At 44.0% G+C, this 13,981-nt stretch overlaps 1 protein-coding gene across 3 annotated transcripts in view; it reads left to right on the plus strand.

Annotated features, from left to right (window-relative positions):
* Positions 1–13,981, plus strand: part of LOC139469619 (short transient receptor potential channel 7-like) — a 177,458-nt gene that overhangs the window by 116,767 nt on the left and 46,710 nt on the right. For all 3 annotated transcript variants that reach the window (XM_071251841.1, XM_071251839.1, XM_071251840.1), the window contains one exon: positions 10,132–10,299. In XM_071251841.1, the coding sequence (XP_071107942.1) occupies positions 10,132–10,299 (168 nt within the window). The remainder of the gene's footprint in view (positions 1–10,131; positions 10,300–13,981) is intronic.

Consider the following 13,981-nt stretch of genomic DNA (forward strand, 5'->3'; position numbering starts at 1 on the left):
AAGAACACCCTAATTGAGATAACGTGATACAAGAACACCGCAGTTTGGATGGCATGATACACGAACATCCCAGCTGTGATAACATGTCACAAGAACACCGCAGTTTGGATGGCATGATACACGAACATCCCAGGTGTGATAACATGTCACAAGAACACCGCAGTTTGGATGGCATGATACACGAACATCCCAGGTGTGATAACATGTCACAAGATTACCGCAGTTTGGATGGCATGATACACGAACATCCCAGGTGTGATAACATGTCACAAGAACACCGCAGTTTGGATGGCATGATACACGAACATCCCAGGTGTGATAACATGTCACAAGAACACCGCAGTTTGGATGGCATGATACACGAACATCCCAGCTGTGATAACATGTCACAAGAACACCGCAGTTTGGATGGCATGATACACGAACATCCCAGCTGTGATAACATGTCACAAGAACACCGCAGTTTGGATGGCATGATACACGAACATCCCAGGTGTGATAACATGTCACAAGAACACCGCAGTTTGGATGGCATGATACACGAACATCCAAACCGTGATAACATGATACACGAACACCCCAGTCATGATAACTTGACACAAGAACATCCCAGCTGTGATAACATTTCACAAGAACACCGCAGTCGGGATGACATAACACAAGAACACCCCAGCTGTGATAACATGACACAAGAACACCCCAGCTGTGATAACACGACACACGAACATCCCAGCTGTGATAACATGACACACGAACACCCCAGCCTTGATAACATGACACAAGAACACCCCAGCTGTGATAACACGACACACGAACATCCCAGCCGTGATAACATGACACACGAACACCCCAGCTGTGATAACATGACACACGAACACCCCAGCCGTGATAACATGACACTCGAACACCCCAGCTGTGATAACATGACACACGAACACCCCAGCCGTGATAACATGACACACGAACACCTCAGCTGTGATAACATGACACAAGAACACCTCAGCTGTGATAACATGATACATGAACACCCCAGCCGTGATAACATGATACACGAACACCCCAGCCGTGATAACATGACACACGAACACCCCAGTCGTGATAACATGATACACGAACAATGCAGTCGGGATGACATTCTACACGAACACTCACTTCAACACTGTTCGTGCCGTCTCACCACTTGTATTTATTGACGATGACGTCACACCATTTCGTTGTGTTCATGGAAATTACTCCATTCTGATTAGCTGAATTGGTCACGTGTTATTGCATTTATTTCACAATGAATGTAAAACAATAAACCACGACCACTGCGGCGCACTACTTTTATTACTGCGGAATGTCGGGGAATCCCAATATTACAGTCGAGGGAATTCCCTTTCTGCTCACGTGTATCGTCATGCACAGGACATTTAGCGACTTTCATGCATATTCATTGTCCAAACTACCCTTTGAAACAGAAGGCCTAGAACGAATGAAACAGCAAATGTGCAGGCTCACACAGATAAAAGAGTTCTGCTGACTTCAAAGCTGCTGGCACTTATCTCAAATCTCGAAAAACAGATGTGCAAACTTTTGTAAGAATCCGCTACGCGGACTCATACAGTTTGTACATCGGTTTTTCGATTCATACCTCAATGAACCGAAAAAAATATACAGTCAATCCTTAAATAACAACACTATGTACCCGGTGTGACGAGCGGTGGGTTACTCCTCTTCCACTAAACTATACGAGTACCAGAGTGCATTACCCTTTCACATTCTCGATAAAACATTGTATTTTAAAATCTCTTCTAAAGGTCATTGACACTTAATATTTGAGATAAGTGCCAGCAGCTTTGAAGTCAGCAGAACTCTTTTATCTGTGTGATCGTCATTGAAAATGTTTCCGGGACGAGTTTGTTAGGCTGAGCAGTTTTCTAAATAAACTAATATGATTTTTATTCATAGCATAGGTCCCACGTGGGAGTAGTTCGCGGGAGATGTGCCTTCTATCTATCATACGTCTAGAGTAAAACACATCCACAACGTCGTCGACATCAGTTCTGGGACATGGAACCTCCAGATGAGCGGCGGAAACGCCTGTAATGTGAGCGTGTCTGAACAAAGCGTCTCTTCTATGTCTTTCTGAGCGGGATCTAACGACATCCATCCTGCGTCTGTGACAAGTGAGCCGTGCTCAGCACCAGTTAGTGGCTTGCAGAATTTCTGTATGTTCGTGAACGTTCAGTCAAAGCCACAAGTTTTGAAAAGATCAATAAACAATAACGATAAAAATAGCAGGATAACATAACTGGTATTGAATATTGGAGATGGAACATGAGTTTCACGACTCGGACTTGAGCTGCGACTGGTTTAGAGAGCTAGGACTTCAGTACCAAAGCTAGGACTTAAGATCTGACACACGTGATGTTAGAACCAGTGCTAGGACCCGTTAGGACATTAGCTAAGGCTAATATAAGAGTCCTACGATGTAAATGTAAGAGAGCTAAGGTTAATATCAGTTCTACGAAGAAAACTGTTCGGTAGCTACGGCTATCAGAGGTCTACGATTTGAATGTGATAGTGAAGGCTGATATCAGCGCTCCACTATGTAAATGTATGAGAGCTATGGTTGATATCAGAGATCTTCGATGCAAATGTAAGAGAGCTCTAAGGTTATTATCAGAGTCCTACGATGTAAATGTATGAGAGATAAGGTTATTATCAGAGCTCCACGATGTAAATGTAAGAGGGCTAAAGTTAATATCAGAGTCCTGCGATGGAAATGTAAGATAGCTAAAGTTAATATAAGAGGTCTACGATGTAAATGTAAGAGAGCTAAGGTTATTATCAGAGCTCCACGACGTAAATGTAAGAGAGCCAAGGTTATTATCAGAGTCCTGCGATGTAAATGTAAGAGAGCTAAAGTTAATGTCAGAGTCCTACGATGTAAATGTAAGGGAGCTAAGGTTAATATCAGAGTCCTACGATGTAAATGTAAGGGAGCTAAGGTTAATATCAGAGTCCTACGATGTAAATGTAAGGGAGCTAAGGTTAATATCAGAGTCCTACGATGTAAATGTAAGGGAGCTAAGGTTAATATTAGAGTCTTGCGATGTAAATGTAAGAGAGCTAAAGTTAATATCAGAGTCTTGCGACGTAAATGTAAGAGAGCTAAAGTTAATGTCAGAGTCCTATGATGTATATGTAAGAGGGCTGAGGTTTATATCGGAATAACACTTTGTACGTATTAATTAGATCGGGTTTTCTTCTCACAGTCCTACGATGTCAGTGGTAGAGAATTACGATTTTGATATGAGAAAGAAAGAATAACAGAAAGAAGGAAGGGGTGAATGAAGAAGAAAAAAAAACTTAAAAGGAAACAGTAAATCACTGATTAAGTAATTATTCACTGTTTACCTGGTCCAGGCGTCGGCGCTGTAATCATTATAGCGCCATCAACGCCAGCACTGGTTCAGCCTGTGCAGTGTAAGGTTGATACATGGCTGGCCCCGCCCGCCCGCCAGCACAGTTCATCAATCCTACGCCGGCCACCAGCACAGAACATCTTCAACGCCTGGTAGAACCCTAATGAAACTCAGTTAAGGGAGTCCGTGAAGCCAAAGCGGTCGGACATGATGGAACCTAATAAAGTGGTACCCTACACTGCACCTTTGTCCTGCGTCCGCGTAAATCTCAGCCAAGCGACAGCACCCCGTGTCCTCACACTGACTGAGTCATCGCGCTACACTCGCCACTTATACCACAGGGACGCCTCACATGCAGGATGTGTTCAGCTGAGACGAATCATCGGAGAGTGCATTCAGCATTTTTCCAGCTACGTGACGGCGGTCTGTAAACAATCGAGTCTGGTCCAGACAATCCAGTGATTGACATCATGAGCATCGACCAACGTATACGATACATGCATCAACCAAGTCAGCGAGCCTGACCACTCGATCTCGTTAGTCTCCTCTTACGACAAGGGTAGTCGCCTGTTACGGCAAGAATGGGTTGCTGAAGACCTACTCTTCCCCGGATCTTCATCGCAGAGTGACTATACCTGAATTGTACATGGTAGGAGATAATTAGGATGTATGCAAAATAAACATTTGATAGGATTACATAAACGATGTCGTATATTCATTTGTCGACACATCAATGTCCGTGAATACATTTGTCAGTGCTACGACGTCCGTATAAACAGATGTCAGCGTGACAATGTCCCTACAGATACACTACTGCCATGACAGATAAACTATAGAACTGTGAAATAATCGGATTTTCTTTAACATCTTTTGAGTTGTATATATAGACAATGCTTCTATTTACATACACATATTTGTCAACATTTGTATAAGAAGATACATTTTACAATACTAGGATGTAGGTACTTACATTTATCAATACTATGATGTACGTACATACGTATATCAATACTATGATGTACGTACATACGTATATCAATACTAGGATGTACGTACATACGTATATCAATACTAGGATGTACGTACATACATTTATCAATACTAGGATGTACGTACATACATTTATCAATACTAGGATGTACGTACATACATTTGTCAATACTGGGATGTACGTACATACATTTGTCAATACTGGGATGTACGTACATACATTTGTCAATACTAGGATGTACGTACATGCATTTGTCAATGCTAGGATGTACGTACATACATTTATTAATACTATGATGTACGTTCATACATTTGTCAATACTAGGATGTACGTACATACATTTGTCAATACTAGGATGTACGTACATGCATTTGTCAATACTAGGATGTACGTACATGCATTTGTCAATACTAGGATGTACGTTCATACATTTGTCAATACTAGGATGTACGTACATACATTTGTCAATACTATGATGTATGTACATGCATTTGTCAATACTAGGATGTACGTACATACATTTATTAATACTATGATGTACGTTCATACATTTGTCAATACTAGGATGTACGTACATACATTTGCCAATACTATGATGTACGTACATACATTTATTAATACTATGATGTACGTTCATACATTTGTCAATACTAGGATGTACGTACATACATTTGTCAATACTGGGATGTACGTACATACATTTGTCAATACTGGGATGTACGTACATACATTTGTCAATACTAGGATGTACGTACATGCATTTGTCAATGCTAGGATGTACGTACATACATTTATCAATACTATGATGTACGTTCATACATTTGTCAATACTAGGATGTACGTACATACATTTGTCAATACTAGGATGTACGTACATGCATTTGTCAATACTAGGATGTACGTACATGCATTTGTCAATACTAGGATGTACGTTCATACATTTGTCAATACTAGGATGTACGTACATACATTTGTCAATACTAGGATGTACGTACATGCATTTGTCAATACTAGGATGTACGTACATACATTTATTAATACTATGATGTACGTTCATACATTTGTCAATACTAGGATGTACGTACATACATTTGTCAATACTATGATGTACGTACATACATTTATTAATACTATGATGTACGTTCATACATTTGTCAATACTAGGATGTACGTACATACATTTGTCAATACTAGGATGTACGTACATACATTTATTAATACTTGGATGTACGTTCATACATTTGTCAATACCAAGATGTATGTACATACATTTGTCAATACTAGGATGTACGTTCATACATTTGTCAATACTATGATGTACGTTCATACATTTGTCAATGATACGATGTGCTTATTAATATTTGGCAATGCTACGGCGTATGTACATAAATTTGCCAGCACTACGACGTGCGTACACATATTTGTCAATACTACATCGTTATCATAGCGACGTTCGTACGTCCCCAGGGAGCTTCACTTCGCAACCTGTATAGAAAACGGCTAAATTCATGCAATATAAGTAATTAATTTCAACAATCAATATGAAACGGCTGAGCTGTATTTTTATACCAGTAAATGCGCGAACCCAACTCCGTGAACTCGGAAACAAGAAAGGCGATTCAAAGGAGAAGTTTGCATATTCAACAGGCAATTTAAAAGCAAAGTTTATATTGCCCCCTTTGATCGCCATGGTGTTGTCAGTGGAAGCAGATTTCGCAACTATACAACATGAACATCCATTACCATTACTCGCTTGCTGGGGTTTTAGGGTGTCCCAGTCATTGAGGCGCCGCAATTCGCTCATGCAAGAAACCTATTATCGTGGGTTCGAATCCCATATCAGTCCTGGTTATATTCCTAGGTTTATCAGCACCATACCTGTGCTCCCTGCTTCACCAAAGTGTTAAATGCCTATAATTTGCATAATTTGGGGATTTCCTCTCCCACCAAACTGACATACTTTGAAAAAAAATGAATAATAGTGTTTACTCGCCAGCTCCTCCGTTCGTATGGTAGCCCAATTAATAGTATCTTCAGCCCCAGGGCGCTCCCCAACCAACTACGGGACATTTTGAGACTTATAAATGTGCTCCTAGTTTCTAGACTACATATTCGAACCGGAGTATTTAGTAGCGGTAAATGGAGGGAGTGACGCGTGTTGCATTTATGAATGCGTGTTTGTGGACGGAGGGAATGTATAGACTGGCTACATAATTGACTCGTGTCATGATCCACAGACTAAGCTGTGTGCCTTCTCTAGGATGAGGCACTGCTCTGAAATGATTTTTGTCACAATACGTGAAACGGAAAGGTCAGCGTTTATTTAGTAATTGTAAAATACGGCTGAATAATTGAATTCTTCTGATGCACGGTAACCTCCGTACGGGCATGAAGCTTCAGAGTTGCTACAATATCAAATGTTGGTGTCATGTTTGTCAACGGTCAAGGTCACTTTTGAGGTTATTGTGAAACAAGCTTGTATCATTCTCTGGCAGTTACTGTTGCACTGTTGGCTTTATGAAGGTCAATGACTGGAAATAATGGTTTTAGGCTGGACGTTCCCGGTGGGGTATAAAGACTTTTGAAGTGTTCAGGAAATGGCGGTGCAGGGCGGTTTGTTTATTGCATGTACCTGCAAATACCTCTACTTAGCTCACGCACACCCCCACCCCCCACCCTCACCCCCCACACACACTTCTGGCCTGTAGCCACACAGCGATAGAACCGAGCGGTATAGCGAGTAAATTGCGCGTATTGATCTGCGTCTTCACGTGACTTCTGTAAAATGCTTTGATGGTATGTCTCGTCCACGTGCGATATGATTGAATTATGTTTGGCAAGTACATTGTCACGTGTGCAAATGTCATCTGTCTGTGTTCCACGTGTGTGTTATTGTATCTTTAGTCCCTATTTGTTCCCTTCACGATATATATGTGTCTGTACCTCATGCATTCGTGTCAATTTCATGTGTCTGTGACATAGGTGTTCGTCTTTATCCCATGTGACTGTGAGCTACGCGTTCGTCTCCATCCCATGTGTCCGTGAGCTATGCGTTCGTCTCCATCAAATGTGTCTGTGACCTATGCGTTCGTCTCCTTCCCATGTGTCTGTGAGCTATGCGTTCGTCTCCATCCCACATGTCTGTGAGCTATGCGTTCGTCTCTATCAAATGTGTCTGTGACCTATGCGTTCGTCTCCATCCCATGTGTCTGTGACCTATGCGTTCGTCTCCATCCCACATGTCTTTGAGCTATGCGTTCGTCTCCATCCCATGTGTCTGTGAGCAATGCGTTCGTCTCCTTCCCATGTCTGTGACATATCCCTTCGTCTCCATTCCATGTGTCTGTGACCTTTGCGTTCATCTCCATCACATGTGTCTGTGAGCTATGCGTTCGTCTCCTTCCCATGTGTCTGTGAGCTATGCGTTCGTCTCCATCCCACATGTCTGTGAGCTATGCGTTCGTCTCCATCCCATGTGTCTGTGAGCTATGCGTTCGTCTCCATCCCATGTGTCTGTGACATATGCGTTCGTCTCCATCCCATGTGTCTGTGAGCTATGCGTTCGTCTCCATCCCATGTTTCTGAGCTATGTGTTCGTCTCCTTCCCATGTCTGTGACATATGCCTTCGTCTCCATTCCATGTGTCTTTGACCTATGCGTTCGTCTCCATCAAATGTGTCTGTGAGCTATGCGTTCGTCTCCATCCCATGTGTCTGTGACCTATGCGTTCTTCTCCATCCCACATGTCTGTGAGCTATGCGTTCGTCTCCATCCCATGTGTCTGTGACATATGCGTTCGTCTCCTTCCCATGTGTCTGTGACCTATGCGTTCGTCTCCATCCCAATGTGTCTTTGACCTATGCGTTCTTCTCCATCCCACATGTCTGTGAGCTATGCGTTCATCTCCATCAAATGTGTCTGTGAGCTATGCGTTCGTCTCCTTCCCATGTGTCTGTGAGCTATGCGTTCTTCTCCATCCCACATGTCTGTGAGCTATGCCTTCGTCTCCATCCCATGTGTCTGTGACCTATTCGTTTCTCTCCATCCCACATGTCTGTGAGCTATGCCTTCGTCTCCATCCCATGTGTCTGTGACATATGCGTTGTCTCCTTCCCATGTGTCTGTGAGCTATGCGTTCGTCTCCATCCCAATGTGTCTTTGACCTATTCGTTTCTCTCCATCCCACATGTCTGTGAGCTATGCCTTCGTCTCCATCCCATGTGTCTGTGACATATGCGTTCGTCCCCATCCCATGTGTTTTAACTTTGCTTCCCCTCCGTCCCAAGTGTCTTAGCTATGCGTTCGACTCTATCACATGTCTATGATCTATGCGTTCGTCACCATCCCGTGCATCTCAGAAGGCCTCTGATGTGGCTCGGCTGATGAGGTAACGATCAGTTCGCTGAGCTGCGGCATGGCGAAGTTAGGTAGCGGAATAACAAATAAAGCCTGCCCTATTGTGACGCGTGAAGACACATAAATCGGGATAAGCCGTACATTATTACTTACGACAGTACAATATTAATCTGCCATACAGCGACATATTAATTCTGGTTTTAACAAGATGTGAACCGCGACATTTAGGAACTAATAGAATCTGGTTCTACCGTAATTAATGGAATTCTACTCTCTATACTTTGACAGTTATTGTTTGGGGTTAATATTGACTGTTAGGAGCCAACATTGACAGACAACGTCGGGGTTCGGCATTGACATGGATTGTCTCGGGTCACGGAATAGGTACATGCTGCCAAAGATCACGTGATGTGAGAAACATAACTGAGGACTGCAAGCATCACGTGTTGCTGGTACTGGTTTCAATTAAAGTGTTACAAGCGATACGACCATTGTCTGTGGTTCCAGTAACATGGGAAGACGCCGAACTGGCAGCATCAAAGAATGATCGCTGACGAATTCGACGATATGACGTTTATTTCTGGGGTTTGTCTGCAGACGGATGGACCATGACGCGATTTTAAAACAATTCTAATTTCGTAAATATTGTACAGATTCTCAAAATGAATTGTTAGAATTTTATTAGAATCATATTTATGTAAAGAAAGTTGTTTCGGTCCCCGGAGTGTGGGACAACTGTTTTCGCCTCTTTGTAGGCATCAAATCTTACACAACCCAAAAACCATGCTCGACCCTTGTGATGTTGACACGCAATTAAACTTTAATGAAGTGTGCATTTTATTCTTTTTTAAAATTAATATTTGGACATGTATCCACTCTGTAGACTGTTTAGTAATTGGAATGGTATAACTGTGTGCTGTGATATCAACTGCTGGCAGCGTTAAGCGAGTCACGCTAACCTAGGAAATTAGCTTGAGCAAATCTACATCCGAAATGTCAGTTCCGTTGCCGGGAGAGAAATGTTAATATGTTCTTAGGGAAACATTCTGTGAGCAGTCACCTGGGTTTATCTGCACTCATTATTACATACTTCTCCACAAAACAAGGAAACTGCTTGCGCCCCTTTCCCCGTATCTCCCAAATTATGCAAAAAAATTAAATTGCGTCAATCATTGTTGTCTTGAAATACCTGGATTTACCGTTAATTGTCATGAAATCTGATTCTTGGATCGTGGTTTAAATGTCCTCAGTCTCGACAATATGACCTTATAAGGCAAGTCGTGGGATGTGGTTTGATGTGAGTGGTCTGTGAGGGTGTTGTGGACTGAGGCCCGTCTCTCAACACGTGCTTGCATTGTGACCGATGTGTTGCAGAACGAGTACCTGGGCATGGTGGAGCAGTGTATGAACTTCGCCTGTGAGCTGATGGACTTGTGTCGGGGCACCCAGGAGGTGGAGGCTGTGCTCAGTGAGAGTGGGGAGACCACCCAGCGGGACCCCCTGGCCAGACTCAAGCAGGCTATCCGGTATGAGGAAAAGAAGGTAGGTGGAGTGACTAGCGATATAGAAATGGGGCATTAGATTGATAAAACAGGTGTTGGCATAAAGAGCGACACACAGGGGGCATTAGATGGATAAACAGGTGTTGGCATAGAGAGCGACACACAAGGGGACATTAGATGGACAAACAGGTGTTGGCATAGAGACCGACACACAGGGGCATTAGATGGACAAACAGGTGTTGGCATAGAGACCGACACACAAGGGGCATTAGATGGACAAACAGGTGTTGGCATAGAGAGCGACATACAGGGGTCCTTAGATGGACAAACAGGTGTTGGCTTAGAGAGCGACACACAAGGGGCATTAGATGGACAAACAGGTTTTGGCATAGAGAGCGACATACAGGGGTCCTTAGATGGACAAACAGGTGTTGGCTTAGAGAGCGACACACAGGAGGCATTAAATGGACAAACAGGTGTTGGCATTGAGAGCGACATACAGGAGGCATTAGATGATCCAACAGGTGTTGGCATAGAGAGCGACACACAGGGGGCATTAGATGGATAAACAGGTGTTGGCATTGAGAGCGACATACAGGAGGCATTAGATGATCCAACAGGTGTTGGCATTGAGAGCGACACACAGGAGGCATTAGATGGACAAACAGGTGTTGGCATTGAGAGCGACATACAGGAGGCATTAGATGATCCAACAGGTGTTGGCATAGAGAGCGACACACAGGGGGCATTAGATGGATAAACAGGTGTTGGCATTGAGAGCGACATACAGGAGGCATTAGATGATCCAACAGGTGTTGGCATTGAGAGCGACACACAGGAGGCATTAGATGGACAAACAGGTGTTGGCATTGAGAGCGACATACAGGAGGCATTAGATGATCCAACAGGTGTTGGCATAGAGAGCGACACACAGGGGGCATTAGATGGATAAACAGGTGTTCGCATAGAGAGCGACACACAAGGGGCATTAGATGGACAAACAGGTGTTGGCATAGAGAGCGACACACAAGGGGCATTAGATGGACAAACAGGTGTTGGCATAGAGAGCGACACACAGGAGACATTCAGAGGGACAAACAGGAGTTGGCATAGAGAGCGAAACACAGGAGACATTCAGATGGACAAACAGGTGTTGGCACAGAGAGCGACACACAGGGGGCAGTCGATGACAAACAGGTTTTGCCATAGAGACCGACACACAAGGGGCATTAGATGGACAAACAGGTGTTGGCATAGAGAGCGACATACAGTTGGCATTAGATGGACAAACAGGTGCTGGCATAGAGAACGACACACAGGGGCATTAGATGGACAAACAGGTGTTCGCATAGAGAGCGACACACAGAGGGCATTAGATGGACAAACAGGTGTTCGCATAGAGAGCGACACACAGAGGGCATTAGATGGACAAACAGGTGTTGGCATAGAGAGCGACACACAAGGGGCCTTAGATGGACAAACAGGTGTTGGCATAGAGAGCGACACACAAGGGGCATTAGATGGACAAACAGGTGTTGGCAAAGAGAGCGACACACAAGGGCATTAGATGGACAAACAGGTGTTCGCATAGAGAGCGACACACAGAGGGCCTTAGATGGACAAACAGGTGTTGGCATAGAGAGCGACACACAAAAGGCATTAGATGGACAAACAGGTGTTCGCATAGAGAGCGACACACAGAGGGCATTAGATGGACAAACAGGTGTTCGCATAGAGAGCGACACACAAGGGGCATTAGATGGACAAACAGGTGTTGGCATAGAGAGCGACACACAAGGGGCATTAGATGGACAAACAGGTGTTGGCATAGAGAGCGACACACAAAGGGCATTAGATGGACAAACAGGTGTTGGCATAGAGAGCGACACACAAGGGGCATTAGATGGACAAACAGGTGTTGGCATAGAGAGCGACACACAAGGGGCCTTAGATGGACAAACAGGTGTTGGCATAGAGAGCGACACACAGAGGGCATTAGATGGACAAACAGGTGTTCGCATAGAGAGCGACACACAAGGGGCCTTAGATGGACAAACAGGTGTTGGCATAGAGAGCGACACACAAGGGGCATTAGATGGACAAACAGGTGTTGGCAAAGAGAGCGACACACAAGGGGCCTTAGATGATCCAACAGGTGTTGGCATAGAGACCGACACATAAAGGACATTCAGATGGACAAAAAGCTGTTGGCGTAGGAAGACATATGAAATCCCATATATTGTGCATAAAAAACAGAACTTCCCCACGAAGCCCGTACACAAATTCTCAAACAGTGGACATATCGAAACAGCCTCATACAGTTTTTAACCCCTTCTCGTCCCTCCCTGCTCTGCTGTAGTCCAGTATTCACGCCTGACTAGCTTCCGATACCCCAGCTGACAGGCGCGGCTCCGACTTGAGGCCATTTATCTGTAGCGATGCTCCCTGTGCACAATCAATACACAGGGATTACTGTTATCACAAGAGTGAAATATAGTTCCCACTCCGCCCCGTGCTCCTCAGCGCACTCACATTGCTGCACATACTCGCTGATAACACAACTTCTCTAATAACATTTCTATTTCTTCTAAAAAAGAAAATTCGATGGCAGCCCAAGAAGAATAGATTTGGCTGTGTATGTGATTTGTCATAGAGCGACCTGTAATCAACCGCTTGAGCCCTGACTTGGGGCCTGGCAGCAGACAAACACCGTCTGATTGTTGCAGTAGGAACACAATAACTTGATGGAGGCACTCCACACAGCAACACATGAATACCGTTCATCATAATTCTCAATCTTATTCTGCCCTGAACGTTCGTCATCCACTTTTTCAAATTTGATTTTAATCTTGATCAACTTTGCTTGACCTGCCTGTAAGTAGGCCATAACTGGGTGATATTTCGGGGCCTATTGCGACTTTATCAGGAAATTCGCTAGGAACTATAAAGAGTGTCATTTAGTGCATACAGGGTGACCTTGTCATATGGGGTTTTATAGAAGAAAGACAGTGGGTGTTATGAATGGCAGATACATGCTGGTAGAAGGGGCGGACATAGGAATCTGCTGCTCTGTGCGGAGACATGGGGTATTTTGCAGACACTGATATGTTGTCACATAGAGTAGACACAGAAACTGGCCACGCGGGTTATTATAGATACCGGACACCGACAACTAGTGACTTCAGGGTGTTATATAGACCAAACACCGACCGCTAGTCACGCTGGGTGTTATATAGACCAGACACCGACAGCTAGTCACGTGGGGTGTTATATAGACCAGATACCTACAGCTAGTCAGGTGGGGTGTTATATAGACCAGATACCGACAGCTAGTCACGTGGGGTGTTATATAGACCAGATACCGACAGCTAGTCATGTGGGGTGTTATATAGACCAGATACCGACAGCTAGTCACGTTGGATGTTATATAGACCAGACACCGAAAGCTAGTCAGGTGGGGTGTTGTATAGACCAGACACCGACCGCTAGTCACGCTGGGTGTTATATAGACCAGACACCGACAGCTAGTCACGTTGGGTGTTATATAGACCAGATACCTACAGCTAGTCAGGTGGGGTGTTATATAGACCAGATACCGACAGCTAGTCACGTGTTGGGTTATATAGACCAGGTACCGACAGCTAGTCACGTTGGGTGTTATATAGACCAGACACCGAAAGCTAGTTATGTGGGGTGTTACATAGACCAGATACCGGCAGCTA

The sequence above is a fragment of the Haliotis cracherodii genome, unplaced genomic scaffold, assembly GCF_022045235.1.
Source record: "Haliotis cracherodii isolate W230 unplaced genomic scaffold, xgHalCrac1.p SCAF_2, whole genome shotgun sequence".
Lineage (NCBI taxonomy): Eukaryota > Metazoa > Mollusca > Gastropoda > Lepetellida > Haliotidae > Haliotis > Haliotis cracherodii.